Source organism: Micropterus dolomieu, linkage group LG13, assembly GCF_021292245.1.
Source record: "Micropterus dolomieu isolate WLL.071019.BEF.003 ecotype Adirondacks linkage group LG13, ASM2129224v1, whole genome shotgun sequence".
Taxonomy (NCBI): domain Eukaryota; kingdom Metazoa; phylum Chordata; class Actinopteri; order Centrarchiformes; family Centrarchidae; genus Micropterus; species Micropterus dolomieu.
This window is the reverse complement of record NC_060162.1, coordinates 19096334-19112475: the sequence shown is the minus strand read 5'-3', so window position 1 is coordinate 19112475 and position 16142 is coordinate 19096334. Positions and strand designations below refer to the sequence as shown.

Genomic DNA, 16142 nt, shown 5'->3' with positions numbered 1-16142 from the left:
GGCAGTCTCTCTCTCCATCACAAACGTGACTATAGAGAACGCATTCAGTGCCATCTTGACACAATCTGGAGCCCATGCGGCACTTCAAGACGTTTGCCTGAGCTGCGGGGTGAATTGCGCTCAGACAGCCGACCTCATCCGAGCCATCGAGGCAGTGAGAGCGGCCGTCACAAACCAGACTGCTGGAGACGCAGCTCCGTCGGTCCTTGCAGAGGAAGTCATCTACAGAGATTAACAGAATTGTCAGAGACATGAGTGGAATTCATTCTGCCACTGGTCCACATTGACACGTTGGTTGGGAACACATTTTCAAAAGAATCAAATATATTAACTTTGTGACTTACTCTTGTTAGGGCATCTTTTTATACAGCTCTCATCAGATCCATCAGGGCAGTCCTTTCTTCCATCACAAAGCTGTTTTGGGTTGATGCATAAAGAAGAATCTGGACACAGAATTGAAGGGCTGGTGCAGGGTGGCTTGGTGGGAGGCTGAATAAATGGCTCAACGGGTGCAGGAGATTCATTTAAGTGGAGATTTTCTGCAAGCATGGTATCGGCAGCATTACAAACATTACACCAAGAATTAGTTGGATAAGTTCCTTTACATTTGTTAATTGTAAATGCTCTGTATTTGTATAGCATCTTTCAGTTTTTGAGACCCCTCAAAGTGCTGTTGCACTGCATCGCATTCACCATTTACACATATTCATCCACTGGTGGAACAGCCACAAGGGGCAATTCGGGGTTCAATATCTTGCCTGAGGACACCTCGACATGCAGATTTGAGGAGCCAGAGATTGCACCACAGATCCTTCGATTTATAGGCAATCCGCACTACCTCTTGAGCCACAGCCACCTTCAACGCTGTTTTTAAAAAACCCAAAAAACACACACCCCACAACCACTTGGAATGAATACTCACTACATTCTTCTTCGTCTGATCCATCCCGGCAGTCTCTCTCTCCATCACAAACGTGACTATAGAGAACGCATTCAGTGCCATCTTGACACAATCTGGAGCCCATGCGGCACTTCAAGACGTTTGCCTGAGCTGCGGGGGCAGTTGCGCTCAGACAGCCGACCTCATCCGAGCCATCGAGGCAGTGAGAGCGGCCGTCACAAACCAGACTGCTGGAGACGCAGCTCCGTCGGTCCTTGCAGCGGAAGTCACCTAGACAAACATTACGGAAAACAAATGGAGCTTTGAACCAATCTGCTGAGCATAATTCATTTTCAAAATTTTAAGAAAAAAAAAAAAAAAAAAAAAGCACAACATTGGGAATTAAGAGAACATAAACTCCGCATTAAAGGCTTACTTTTCAAGGGACAGATCCATTCATCCATTTTCACACAATTCTGCTCATCAAAGCCATCGGGACAGTCATTACGCCCGTTGCAAAACTGGCTCGGAGAAATGCAGAGGTGAGCAGAAGAACGGGGACAGAGCACAGAGGGGCTGCTGCAGGCCGGAACAGTTGGAGCAGGTAGCATTTTGATTGATGCATCAATATTTGGTTTTGTTGGAGTGGTGGTCTGTTCTGTGGCATCTTGTAGATACAGTAATAACATAGTAAAAGTTTAACCAAATAGGATACATACATTTGTAAAATATGACAGTCACAGTCAATTTTATTTATAAAGCACATTTAAAACAACTTCTGCTGACCAAAGTGCTGTACATATGGAATCAATTAATCAGAATAAAACAACAAGATAATAATACAATAGAAATATAGAACATTAAAATAGTGGAACGGCCAATGTAACCTGCTTATTCTGTGTTGAAAGCTAAAAGAACAGGTGTGTTTTTAGCCTGCTTTTAAATTGATCTACAGATTGTGCAGATCTAACATGAAGGGGTAGGATATTCCACAGCCGTGGTCCTGCCACTGAAAAGGCTCTGTCGCCTCGGGTGGTGAGCCTGCTTTTAGGGACACTCAAAAGGAGCTGGTCTGCTGACCTTAGTGCTCTGGCAGGAGCATAATGGTACAGCATGTCAGAAAGGTAAGGTGGGGCAGTATCAGTCAAACATTTAAAAACTATTAATAAAATCTTAAAATGCACTCTAAAAGCTACAGGGAGCCAGTGTAATGAGGACAGCATGGGGGTGATGTGCTCCCTTTTTCTTTTTTCAGTCAGATGCTGGGCAGCCGCATTTTGTACCCCCTGCAGGCGGCGAAGAGAGCGCCGTTCAAGTCCGCAGTACAGCGAATTACAGTAGTCCAGCTGCAATGTCATAAAGGCATGGACTGCTCTCTCCAGATCTTTCTTAGGGAGATGGGGCTTGATTTTACTCAGTAGTCTTAAATGATAAAAGCTGCTTTTCACCACTGCACTGACCTGCTTGTCAAATTTAAAACCACAGTCAAGAAGCACTCCTAGATTTTTTGTGCTTGGGTGAGAAAATGAAGCTAATGGGCCAATGGCACTGTCCCAGCCCTTCAGACAGTCTGTTTGCCCAAAGACCACAATTTCAGTTTTGCTTTTATAGTCACAAACCTACCTGAAGAATTTCTTTTATCATTAGAACAAAAATATATTGCATCAGTAATCCCTGCTGTAGCTGCAAGCGACATTATGTTTCAGGAAACTCACCACATCCCTGTTCATCAGATCCATCCCTACAGTCCTTGTCCCCATCGCACAGGTGGCTGTATAAAACACACTCTGTGCCGTCATTACATGGCTTGGAGCCCATGCGGCACTTCAAGACGTTTGCGCGAGCTGCAGGAGAAGCTACGGTCGGACAGTCGACCTCATCTGAGCCATCACGACAATGAGAACGGCCATCACAAACGAGATTCCTGGACACACAATTCCTACGGTCCTTGCACTTGAAATCCTCTAAGATTGGAAATTAACGCAGAAGAGAAAAGATTACAAAGCTGGGGAAGTCAAGTTTATCAGTCAAGTCAGCGCCCAATAGGTTTAATCCCCCACACGATTTTAGAGCTTCCCATTCCATCAAATGTCCATTTGTGGTACTTTACCTTTAGATGGACACATGGTAACACAAAAATCCTCATCATCTCCATCAGGGCAGTCCTTTTTCCCATCACACAGCTGGGCTTGTGAGAGGCAGATGGATGTGTGTCGGCACAGCAGGGACGGTTCATTGCAGACTCGAGTACTGGGCACTATGGAAAGTTTTAATAATGGCATTGAGAAACTTGAGTGTCAGCGTAAAAATCAGTGGTTTTCACATAAATCCTCTACAACATCTCACTACTGGCTAATAATGATCCACGTTTTACTGAATCCAAGAAGCTTTTCCACGTGCTTTTAAAAACTCTTGCATCATATTTATACGTTCAGAATAAAAAGGGGACCAACTGTGCAGCTAACACGAGCCATTATGGCCACCAGGGATTGAGAGCAAGACTAAGCACCACAATCAGAAACATCAACCCAGGTAAGAAACAACAGTAAATAAAAAGCACAATGTTGAAAAAATAAAAGTAACAGCATGTATCTGCGTTAACAAGTTCATTTCCTCTGTAATAGATTAAAACTGAGTCTGACCTGTACGGATGTCACCGAGTGCTGCGATCACACTGAACACATGATCTTTTACAGCTACATCCTGAATGGAGCTCCCATCACGCCTGTCCCACAGAGTGATGACATCATCAGAAAGGGACAACAGGAAGGGCTCAAAGGCAGCGATGATTGAGCCCGAAATGTTCCATCTTCGACCAGCTTGGTGGCTTCTCCCATGCAGCAAACTCATTGTTGACAAACCTGTTAAATAAATAAAAGTCATAAAAGAACAACAAGAGACACTCATTCAACAGGTCTGTGCTGTGGAAATATGGTCTGCAATTATTAATTTATATTAAAATTTTCATCTCAAAGAGTTTGTATACGTCAGGAAATAAATCTCATACACCATTCATCATCACCTGATTCAAAGTTTTTGATTGTGGGAGCAACGTAACAATGATAAACTGCCCAGCCCCTGGAGTGACCAGAACTGAATTAAAGAGTGTGAACACACAAGCTCTTATTGCTGCTGGATCACTGAAAAAAATGTAATCATTTGACCATTTTTGTGTGGATGAAATTTCAACAGTATAAAAAAAACAAAACACATGATCAACCACTGACTGGTGAGACATTCGAGCAAAAGAAACAACATTTTATCACCCTGATCTACAGAAGTGACAGACCTGCCCCTTTTGAGTTCCAGAGAAGGCTATTAGCCCTGAGGTCGAAGGTGATGTTCCCCCCGACTCCTGCTGCAAGGTGCAGCAGCTCTTTGCTTTTGCCTCCCATCATGCTCATGGTGAGGATGCGTTCTCCCTCCAGCCACAGGATGCTACCCCTCAGCCAGTCCAGATACAGGTCTTGAATCTTATTTGTTGTTTGGTACAGCTGCTGTGGGTATTGACTGGAGGCTGTGATGGTGCCAATGCGGTTTTGGTCACATGACACCCAATAAAGGTTCCCTCCACTCTGGTCTACTTTTATCAGACAAGCTACAAAAACAAAAGAAGGACCACAGAAAGTGTTATGTGACCAAGTAGACAGTTGTTTATGGCTTATTCTTCTACGAAACGAACAACTGTAAATTTCATTGACAATTTATTAATAATTACACATGGTGAGAACGTGGAATGGAGAAAAATGCTCATCAAAAGAACCCACAGTTGTGTCTTCAAATTGCTTGTTTTGTCCAAACAAAAGTCAAAATATTAAATTTACAATAGAATAACAGAAATCCCCAAATTTAAGAAGGACCTAAAAAAAAAAAAAAAGTGGTATTTTTGTTTTATAAATTAACCGATTCATCTATTTGCATATTGTTATTTCCTTTCACTAAGAAACTATTGCTTTCTAAAGTTCCCGCAACAGTTACTATATTGGTTACCCCTGTCTATACAAGTCAAGGCAAACTTAAAAGTATTAACCTGGCAAAGGTGTTGGGACCACCTCAGTCAAGGCCTGGGTTAGACTGGTGCGTTGGATATGGCCAGTTTGGTTAGCCCAGTATAGCCAGTCTCTGTACCAGTCTAGATCAAATGACAGGATTCCATCGTCAGTGCTAAACAGCTGGACTTTGGTGGACTCTCTGTCTCTAAACTCCAACAGGTTGATGTTGGTAATGGTAGCATATATAAACCTTGGATCTGTGGGAGAGAAAAAGATTATAATAATCCTTATTTGTAGAGCACTTTTCAAAAACAAGTTACAAAGTGCTTTAACAAGTGTAAAGAATAATACAAAAAAAACAAGATAAGAGCATGAAAAATTAATATAAAATTAGTAAAATACAATAAAATAAAAGGGATAAAATAAAGTCAAATAAGATCGGGAAAGGCTCTCCTATAAAAGTAGGTTTTAAGAAGGGACTTAAGAGTTCACTGACTCAGCTTAATTAATGTTAATTAGTTAATGATGCCTTCATGCTTAGAGTTATAAAAGGACTCGAGAAAATTAATGTTTACCACATAATGGCAAGAGACACTGACAACAAAATATTACAGGACATTTTTTACAAACAAGGTTTTTACACACACAAAGATTTTAGAACCATAAAAATTATTTCTTATAGTCCATGAAAAGGGAGTTTGCCTTAGCAAGATCAGATCTTCTCACTGTATCAATTTGGACCCATATTTAAGGATACAAGACATTTTAGCAGGACCAGACACCTTCTATCAAAATAGGAAAATAAGGCATTTGTAACACAGGCAAAAAGTTACGGTAAACCTACATTCACACGTCCCATCAGGCAACAGTACTTTGGAGTTTGGACAAGCGCAGGTGAATCCCACAGGGTTGCCTTTAGTTAGCAGGCAGAGGTGACATGAAGCCGTTACACACGCAGAAGAACCTGATTGATGACAACAAGAGGAGACATTTAGGTGTGGAAAAAAAAACTATATAGATGTACTTCAAAATATACAAATACATTTATTTTCTGCAGCAAATCTCTTTTTTTTTTAAATGATTGTAAATACTCCTCAAAAGACAATGTACACTTAATTGTAAAGTGGTATTTCATAAAAAAAACCTCAGAAGAAGAAATATTGTAATTAACAAGTACGTTGCAATCCCAGTAAATCTACTGTTTGAATACGTACCTTGAGGCTGCTGTAGCTCATGGTAAACAGATAATATTGGCAACGCGGCTTTCCAGATAAATTTCTTCTCGTTTGGTTGGTTTTGTGGAAGCTGCCACAGTCCTTTGTCATCCACCCAGTAGAACGAACTTTCAAACACAGCCAGGCCGAGAGCCGGTCTCTTGTTGAACAGTCCTGTGTAGGAGTAACGGCCAGTCCCATCCACCTTCACCGTCTCTATAGTCTGAACAAAATGAGTTTTGAGTGAATTTTCACTGTATATAGGATAAACAGGTTAGTTTGTTATTATCTTCCCTTATCATGCCAGCTAAGTTATTTTTCCACCCTATATTGTAAAATTAAAACGGAGACATGATTTATGAAATACAGAGCCCAAGACTCCCAACGGCCCCCAAAATTTTGATGACAATGTATTTTTCGCGCCGTGCAACGTCTGACATATAGAAATTGTAAGTCACTTTGGATAAGAGCGTCAGCTAAAATGAATAAATGTAAATTTTGTCTCATGTTGAGAAAAATACAATTCCACACAGCCAGAAGGCCAAAAAGTGTAAAGAAATATTTAATCATGTACTTATGTCTCAAAAGAATCAAAATTGAATTTTATTGAGTGTAAAAAAAGAATATGGCTACAATGACATGTTTGAAATTTGGTAAATGGCCTAGGTTAAATAACTACTGTAGTAATATATTGCAGCTAGATTGAATCTTCTCAGTAGTGGAAGACCATTTCTTTTAAATTAGTTTAGCGTCTAATTAGTGTTTCAATTAATTTATTTTTGGGGTTTTTTTTGTCTGAGTTTTTACTGAACGTATTTGATTAATTCAACCTCAAAAATCACAGTTCTGCTACTCACAACCGTTTTCTAAATGCAGTTAATCTGAAGTGTTTTCATTGCTGTCAGTGACATTTCTTTGATACACATTTCTCATTGTCCTTCAAACACGTTCCTACACATTAATTGTGCATTTCATTGACAGTTTAATATCAAAGACAATGAAAAATGTATTCCATTTAGCCACTTTAATTTCTGAGACCTGGCATTGTGAATGCTGGCTCACTTACTCACTGCTGTGCCTTATTGTAACACAGAACCAACAACCAAGCCATTGTTAATGTTACTAGTAACACCTGTGTTTTTCCTACTACAAATCAAAATGTCTGCTGAGAAAAAATGGTCCATTATGCACTAAAATTCTGTACAAGATCATAATGCATTTAACTGCAATGCATGGTCCAATGCGTATGCATGTACTGTCAAGTTCTACCGTGCATTACTTTCCTCAACTCACCTTCTTGAAGTTGCTGATCCAGTACAGCCTCCTGGCAGCCACGTCAGCAGTGAGGCTGTGGGCAGACTGAGCAGTGAGTGCAGTCAGAGTGCTTCTTTCTGACCCATCCATCCATGACTTCTCTATCGTCACCTTCTCACCGTGGCCGGCGTTGATCCAGAACATCAAGCTGGGAAGCAGAGGGCGGAGAATTTTAATGAGCGCTACCCAGCGTATCACCATCTCTTTGGGCACATTAGCGAACACCTCATTGCAATACTACTAAAAATGTGCTACATTTTCTAGGTTCCATACACTTTATACATACTAACTTATCTTTAAAAGAGAGCTTTACTATTCACTGAGACCAGGATTGTCATTTAAAAGCATTAAAAATATTTTAAATTGCGTTACCTTAAACCCATTTAAATGTAGCAGACAGAATAAAGTCCAGCATACCTCTCCATAGGTACAAGCACCAACTCCGATGGGTTGATGTTTTTGCTCAGCAGAGTAGTGTAACTTTTCCCATCAGCTGCCTGCATGTAGATTGACTCCGTCTTCTGATTGGTCCAGAACAGGTTTCCATTCAGCCAATCACAAGCCAGACACTTTATTCCAGTATCCCCTTTAAAAAAAACAACAAACATTTGTTTACAAATGTTTTCTTCTGCATTAAATTTGAATGTGGGCCAAATGGATTCTGTAATGATTCACAAAGTCTGATGCTTTTAATGTTTGTGAAAAAGATATCCTGTTCAAAAATATGTTTGATGGCACTGGTGTAACATTGGAAAGTGAACTAGGTACTGTACATGTCAGATTTAACCATTTTTGTTGCATCTAATTTACAGAATCTCTTATAGCTACACTTTGTTAATTTAACTAATAAACACTTCATTGTTATGACATGAAAATACCAAACATACTTCCGTTTTACAAAATGTTTTTTTTTTTGGATTTTCCTCTAATCCTTTCTACTGGAAAAACTGGATATGTTTAGGTGTTTCAGGACTTTCAGATAACTTTTGAAGTTGTTCAAACAAAATAAAATAAATATATGGTTGAACTGGTGACTCAGGTTGGGAACCACTCTCTGTCAACTAACCAGAAAATATTGTCCAGCTGTGCTGTCCATCACTTTTGTAAATGCTGCCCTGGTTGTCAGCCCAGTAGTACCAGCCACGGGCAACGTCAAAAGTCAAGGCCACTGGGTCAGACACTGGAGTCTGGATCACTTCAAACTGCTGAGACTTCACATTTAACAGCCCGATAGAGTTCCTCTGTACCATTAGTAATTTGGTGTCATTACCTGGACACAGTCAGATTCAGAAAGAAGGGTGACGTTAGTGTGAATCTTTGGACGGGAGTAAGTTTGATTTTCTGTCCATCCCTCTTACCAACACTCCAAATGTAGAAAGTCACAAGTTAAGACATTTTTCGCTACAACAAAACAAAAATTGACTATTTGACCAGAAAAAATATGGATACCTATGCAACACTCAACAGCATCTCATTTAATATTTGCCAATTACATCATCCTTTTATTTACATTTCAGGTAACAATTTCTTTCTGGATGTAACCTGCTCTACTGTTTGTATTTCAAGTTCCATCTTTGATCTTTTTAAAAACTTTTGCTTTTGACATTAGCGCTGCCACATTAAAGAAGCCAATTAACATGTCATTTCTCTTTTGTCCAAGTGCCCTTTATGATGTTTGCTGTTGGGTTTGATCTTTTCAGAGGATGAATCTAAATCCAGATTAGGTTCACATCATTCAATGTAGCTGATGACTAGCTCACTAACACTTAACACAATAGGTTGGTACTCGCAAGTTGGTCCATGTGTCAAAATATCCTGTCTTGTAGTACTCCGTTTTCCTGGCTCAAGATAAGGGCTAAGCTGGTAAAAAAAACAACTGGGTAGAAGGGCCATGAAATGTGCATGTTCATTATGTGTAACTTAAAAACCCGGCCTCATTACCTGCAGCCAGACATGTAGAGCTTCCATTCAGTTTGAAGCCTTTTCTGCAGTGGCAATAGTAGGATCCGACTGTGTTAATGCAGTGATGCATACAGGGAGCAAAGGGTGGAGCACATTCATCCAAGTCTGAAGAGAGAGTAGATTTTAGCTGCATAACATAAGCTGTGCCTCAATAACAGATTGCCCAATATTTTGAAACAGCTAATTATGCAGCCTTTTTCTGAAAACTCTACATGTGCTTTAATCTTTTCAGTTTGCTAAAGAGGTGGTAAGGGGCCCAGTAGGGTACTGCAAAGGGCAGGGCCATTTCAGACTGCTACACTTTAGTAGTGAGCAGGCATTGTTAGTGTTCTTGCAGCAAAATCAATTACCCCTAAATAAAACTGAAAGTGAATAGTGTCATTTTCATGCTCCACACACCTTTGCAGACTGCTCCATTGGAGGAGAGCTTATATCCAACAGGACAGGCACACAGAGCTCCCCAAGCTTCATCAACACACACATGGCTACAGCCACCGTTTTTCACAGAGCAAATACGACCTGCAGAAGGTGCAACATGGCTCAGCGATACACGCACCAGAAACAAGTCAGACATTATCTTGAGGTGGATAAACAGCAGCAGCATCAGGCAGTGTGTTGCAGCATTTTCCTTCATTGCAGTTCATAAACCTACCGCATGTTATGGGCTCGTCGCTGCCATCTGAGCAGTGAAACTGCCCATCACACCTCTCTTCAGCAGTCAGACACGTACCCTCAGGACAGCGCATGCCGCCTTTACCACACTGACCTGTAAGAGACACGCAGCACTTCAACAGTTTCTCATACCTTTTGTCTTCCATCTTTTGACATCAACTCAGAGACCCTTAACACATGTTTTTCATCAACTCCTGTTCATGTTGGACTGAATATTAAATGGGACAATATTGGAGTAATCACATTAATACCTGTATTTAAAAAAATAAAATGACATGATTTTAAGGAATAAAAGTCAGTGTGAATATTTGTTATATACAGATCATAGTGATAAAGTGTTATTAGTCATTCCAATTGAAAAAAAAAACAAAAAAAAACAAACCCTGGACCAGGGGTAAAAACCAACCAAATAGAAAATTACTACTGCAAAAAAAGACTTGCACATTATCACGACACCAATTTTATCCAAACAGCCCAGCTCTACTTACTGTTAAAATGACTGTACCAATTGATTAATAAAAAGAATTACTTTACCAAGATAACAAAAAAACATTTTGTGTATGCAGATCTGTGCAAAAACTGTTTTGAGTCTAAAAATTTGAGTCTTTAATTTGTTTTTAGGCATTTTTAAATTGTTGTGTTTTCTTAAATTAGTTTGCTTAGTTGTAAAAGACAAGGCTGGACCTAAAGAAATCAAAGATTGGATACATGAAAATAAAAAATACCATGCCAATGCAACAGTAGATGACGAGAGATAAAGATGCAAGTTTTTGTAATTTTGTCGAACCCTTTAAGTAAGCTTCACTCTATTAGTGCCATGCAGTTCCACCGACTGACATTCAGTTTCCTGTGGCACAAATTTCTCACCACAGCCCTCTTCGTCAGAGTTGTCCAGGCAGTCATTCAGTCCGTTGCAGCGCAGCTCTTTGGGGATGCAGATGTGGTTTCTACAGGTCCAGTCAGACTCCAAACAGCCCTTAGTAGCTGTACAGTTCTCCTCATCAAAGCCGGTGGGACACTGGTTTCGCCCGTCACAGCGAGCAGACGCGTCAAAACAGCCGACAGAGTCAACACAAGGAAACTGACCCGGCGGGCATTCAGGAGAGCCTGGGAGTGCTGGAGGGAAGAAAACATGAAATCATATATTGAATCTCAACGCATTAAAAGGGTTTACATTTCCCTTTTTCTTTCATTCTACCTATATTTATGGTCATACTGTCCACAAAACAAATTTTATTTGCTGTAAAGTAGCCTTCCCTTTCCCTGATTGACCTTTAACTCAACCAAACACCACTAGCAACTTCACAATCCTTAGAATCTTATGTTAACATGGACAGCGGTAAACTTGACTCAAATCAACAGCTGGGGAAAGGCGTCCGCCATCTTGTACGACTTTGGGCCTTTTGGTCATGATTGTGAAGTATTTTAAAAAAAAAAAAAACAAACAAACAACAACCACACACACACACAAATAAACAATACACATAAATCTGCTATAATTGCTGCCAATTCTATTAAAATGTCTTGTTAAAGGTTCGGTATGTAAGATTTAGTGGCATCTAACTGCCCAGTCTACCATTGTCCCCTACCCTTTCAAAGAGCGCAGGACAGCTACAGTGTCTGAAACAGCACAAAAGAGGTCTCTTCTGAGACAGCAGAGTAAGGTAACAGTAAGGTCTTTATACACCACTGAAGACATAGTTATGGATCTTACATTGCATTTCTGTCAGCAGATCCTCAGAAATATTACACGCTGAACCTTTAAATGTGGTTCAGCGTGTAATATTTCATTTCAGACCCACAAGAACACAAACTATGGTGAATGGAAAAAAGTGATCTTAAGTCTTCCTGACAACGTATTAGTGCACTTATTTTGCATAGGGACAGGGAGTATGCAGACCATTGCAATCCATTTCATCAGATCCATCCAGACAGTCTCCATCTCCATCACATCTCCAGACAACAGGAATACATTTTCCATCATCACACTGCCACTGGCCCTGATGGCATCCCAACATCTGAGCTACAAACATACAGAGAGAGACAGTAGGACAACGTAAGATGTAGGCATTAAAAATGAGCAGCCTGTTACTGGAGGAGTCAAAGTCACAGACTGGATGAATTGTAGAATTTGTCCCCTTATAGATCAAAAGAAGTTGATTTCTGCAGATTAGTTTAACTGGCATTGAAACTGTACCTGCTGTAAGGTTTAAGGAGCTGTGTGGCACCTTTCTAAAGTGCTGAGGCACAGAAAGGCAACAGAACAGAAAAGGGTTTCAAACACTACAAACTCTCAGCCAGATTTGCTTTCATGGTGAGCTGGAGCTACAAAGTAACTTAGAGCCAAGCAATATTCTATAACTACAGATGCAAGTTGTCGAGCGGCCAGAACCTGACCATGGACAGCACTACCATGACAAATCCTGCTGACCAAGCTCTTGAGCAAGGGTCAGGTGTGTGACAGTGTAGGTTTAAAAAACAAACAAACACAAAAACAAAAGTGTAGATGGTTCTGAATTTTCAAAACCACTACAAATTCATCTAAATTCAAACTGAATTGTTAAATGGGCAGCCATTTATTTCACCAGCAATTACTTCTTGACCAAAAAAAAAGAAAAGCCATAAAGTCCTAATTAGCCAACCAAATTAGCAGAAAAGAAAAACCAGCATGGATAAGAAAGACCAAAGAGGTCACACTAGGCCTCAAAAGGGCAAACTGACTGGTCTGACACTTGCACATGTCAAAGGAATAGGAAGAAAAGTTAAGAGGTAGGCCTACTTATTTGCCTTTGACCCCATGTAAAATAATGCCGTTTAATTAGTGTACCGTCATATACAAATGTTTTGTTTTAATTACTGAAACAGCAGTTAAAACAGACAAAGTTCAATAACGCGTGTAACCCTGAACTCGTGGAGTCCGTGAAAGAACGCCATGTTGCCTCGTTCATGTTTAGATTTAAAGAAAGTGTCAAAACGTCCCTGCGTGTTATTTGATGAATACTCACTCAAATTAAGTCATACACATGCCTTAAAAAAACATATATACGCATTTTTACCTCGGGAAATTCTCAGACATGCCAGAATAATCGAACAAATGACCTGGCGCAAATCCATATTGGCCCGCGCACCTCATCGGGACAAAAACCGTTTCTGGGAGGAAGTGCTTTTATCAGCTTCCACCGCTGCAGGTGCGCGTGCGATCACAGACTGGCCATTTAGCTGCCGGTACCAAACATAATATAAAATCTGTTGTGTATTTCATCAGGTCACTGGGTGTGGTTTTACAATGGGCAAATATACGTATTTGTTTGTTTATTTAGTTATCTTCCCAGCTTTCCTAGCCATGCATATTAAAATATTTGGCTAATGAAACAAGATAAATTCATTTTCTTATAGGTCACGTTTGAGGAACGCTCCCCACACACCTCTCATTTCTCTGAAGCAGTAACGCTTTTGAGAGTTGATGATTCATGGGTGTTTATTATTTGACAGCATGATGTACACCTGCAGTGTCCTGCCGGGTGCCTCACCTCTTACATTGATTAGACCGCGCCTGCGCATTTTGGATAGATTTTGCGCTTTTAGCAAGGAACAGATTAGGGTTATTATTCTTGTATTTTTGCCTTTTCTTTTAAAACAGTGGCCATAAGTAAAACTAACATCTGGAGCTGGGAGGTTGCCTATAAAGCCTAGGCATTGATACATGTTTAACTCTAAATTATGAGTAGTGCTTTTTTGTTTTACACCTATGATATTTTTTTTCGTAATTTCTTGACCTCGGTGTACTCAAATGTGGCCACGACCTTGCTTAGTACAATTTTGCTTCTAGTACACTTCAACATAGGCTATTGGAAAAGTATTGACTTAAAATATACAGTACAAACAATATCCACATGCGTGACAATTTGATGATAGCTAGCCTACTGCTTCGTTTTATTCATTCACAATAGTCATTGAGTGATATGATAATTTCCTTTTTTAAATTAAAGGGCAAGGTCGGTATTTTTCAATCTGGACCTTATTTTCCCATTTTTTGTGTTGGTGTGACTAATTGGGACAACATAGTATACTATATAGGCCTACTATTTAACAGGACTACAATGTAATCCTTGTGGGCAATTGCGCCCTGTCAAAGTATGTACACTAAAGTGCTTGGAAAGGATCCCTTCAGAGATAGACTTAAGAGTAAGATCATAACCAGAAATAGTCACTAGCATATTTAGATCTCCTCAAAGCCACCAAACAGTAGGCTAATTATTTACCTAGGGCTATAATTAGGCTATTAATTTACCTTTGGTCAGTTAGTTTGTCTGTGTTATTGTGTGATGCTGGTGTTTTAAATGGTTAAAAGTCACACTATAACAAAAAGTAACAAAATGCAGGAATACAAAACTCATAATAAAAAAATCTAAGCCTGCTAGTGGCAAAAACAAACATTTTAGTGGACACCGGACTCAACTGCCCCGCAAAGATTAAGCCAGGCGCAGCCCTGCCTCGCTGCTGCCCACTGCAGCGCGCACAATGGACCAATCTCAAGAATTGTTGTCAATTAGTCACACAGACACAAAAACATAGGGAAATAGGATCCAGTTTGAAAAATACTTAAGTTAGGCTATACCTTAAGGTCCTGTGTACTTTTTCCCCCAATCACCCAAAACCCCCAAACGTGCACCAAATAGACCTAGTTTAACACAAATGCTTGTTTGATGTTTTGACAATAAAGAACTAATTTCATAATGGCCCATTTTCTTATGATACTTTTCACTCAGATGCTCATCAAAAAGAATCAAAGCTTTCTTCTGTCTTTTGAGGTCAAGTGTGCAGTTTGACTTAGGAATAGGCAACGATCAGCTGGCGGCAATGTCTCTTTAATGCTTGCGTTAATTAGCATGGCAGATTTGAGACTTGGTTGGGCATGAAATCTTTTCATGAAATCTTTTCATGCCCAACCGACTCAACAAACCAGCATATTGATTTGCAGATCTGTAAATAACCGTGTGTAGGAATAAAGTTGTTGCCACTGGCTCTGAAGGACATTACTGAGTTGTCTTTTCCTTTTTAAAGTTACGTAAGTAAGTACGGTATAAAGAAGTTAAAAATAAATTTTGCATATTTCCTTTTTTCAGCATAATAAAGTGTTGCATTATTGTAGTATTGATCATTTATTTATGTTATTTAGCCTATTAAAACTATAAAACTGTTTAAATGTTCTCCAGCTCATGTTTCAAAAAGGATTTTAATATTACTGGTCTATATTCTTTGAGTCAAACTTCGACACAGATTTTGTGTTGACATTGCTGAATATCTATGATAATTATTCATATTTAGTTTGCCTTACAAAACATTAAAGAGAACTCACGTGCGCAATAGACCAATCATGCCAGAGTTTGGCTTTTCAAAAGTGACAAGATGATGAAAAATTAATCAATTGACTTATTTTTCCTGCATTAAAAATGTGTCAATTATTGACCTTAACTTGGCAACAGGCTCCAACAGGTCACAACCTGTGCTACAGAAAGAGATTTCTGATTAACTATTGTTGCTTCCCCATTAATCACAGCGCAGTTGTGCAGCTCGTAATCTCCTTAACTAATATTATTGTCACGGCGTCTTATCAAAGGGATCTGTAATAAAGCCTTCAATTCAATAACAATCAGTGGGCTTTTACAGTTTTCACACCTCTTCCACAGCAAAGGCAAATTGGTTTCGATACACGACCATGTCACATTAAAAAGTCCTTGAGTGCTCCCGTGGATCACACACGCCCTTCAACCATCTGCGGCTTGACAGATCTCTTCAAAGGACGCCAGGAGAGAGGTGTGTCATAAATCCCAGTCTCAGCATCTCACCTGGAGCATTCGGAATCTACCTCTGGAAGAGACAACACCACACCTGGCAATTATGAAGGGACTAGCAGTGGATTTCTCTTTTGCGCTTCTTCTTCTGGTGGATTTGGCTCTGGCTCTCGCAGCGCAGCCCTTTCCTGGGATGCACCCAGACGCACTGCTCCGTGGGATGAGCAGCAGCCCCAGACGCACCGTGCATCGGCATCGGGCCACCGGGTTGCCCCTCTACATGATGCAGCTCTACCGGACCATGCTGACCGAT

At 40.1% G+C, this 16142-nt stretch overlaps 1 protein-coding gene across 1 annotated transcript in view; it reads right to left on the bottom strand.

The window, feature by feature from the left end:
- The window catches only part of LOC123982243 (very low-density lipoprotein receptor-like), a 13481-nt gene extending 254 nt beyond the window's left edge, over nt 1-13227 (bottom strand). The window contains exons 1-20 of the mRNA XM_046067670.1: nt 13091-13227; nt 11935-12057; nt 10902-11150; nt 10015-10128; nt 9762-9881; nt 9342-9467; nt 8467-8670; nt 7818-7986; nt 7380-7548; nt 6087-6309; nt 5717-5836; nt 4911-5129; nt 4170-4478; nt 3523-3741; nt 2991-3137; nt 2596-2844; nt 1317-1547; nt 923-1171; nt 345-539; nt 4-222 (exon numbers count right to left, since the gene is read on the bottom strand). Coding sequence (XP_045923626.1) covers nt 4-222; nt 345-539; nt 923-1171; nt 1317-1547; nt 2596-2844; nt 2991-3137; nt 3523-3741; nt 4170-4478; nt 4911-5129; nt 5717-5836; nt 6087-6309; nt 7380-7548; nt 7818-7986; nt 8467-8670; nt 9342-9467; nt 9762-9881; nt 10015-10128; nt 10902-11150; nt 11935-12057; nt 13091-13148 — 3712 coding nt within the window. The 5' untranslated portion in view covers nt 13149-13227. The remainder of the gene's footprint in view (nt 1-3; nt 223-344; nt 540-922; nt 1172-1316; nt 1548-2595; nt 2845-2990; nt 3138-3522; nt 3742-4169; nt 4479-4910; nt 5130-5716; nt 5837-6086; nt 6310-7379; nt 7549-7817; nt 7987-8466; nt 8671-9341; nt 9468-9761; nt 9882-10014; nt 10129-10901; nt 11151-11934; nt 12058-13090) is intronic.
- Nucleotides 13228-16142: the final 2915 nt, after the last annotated feature.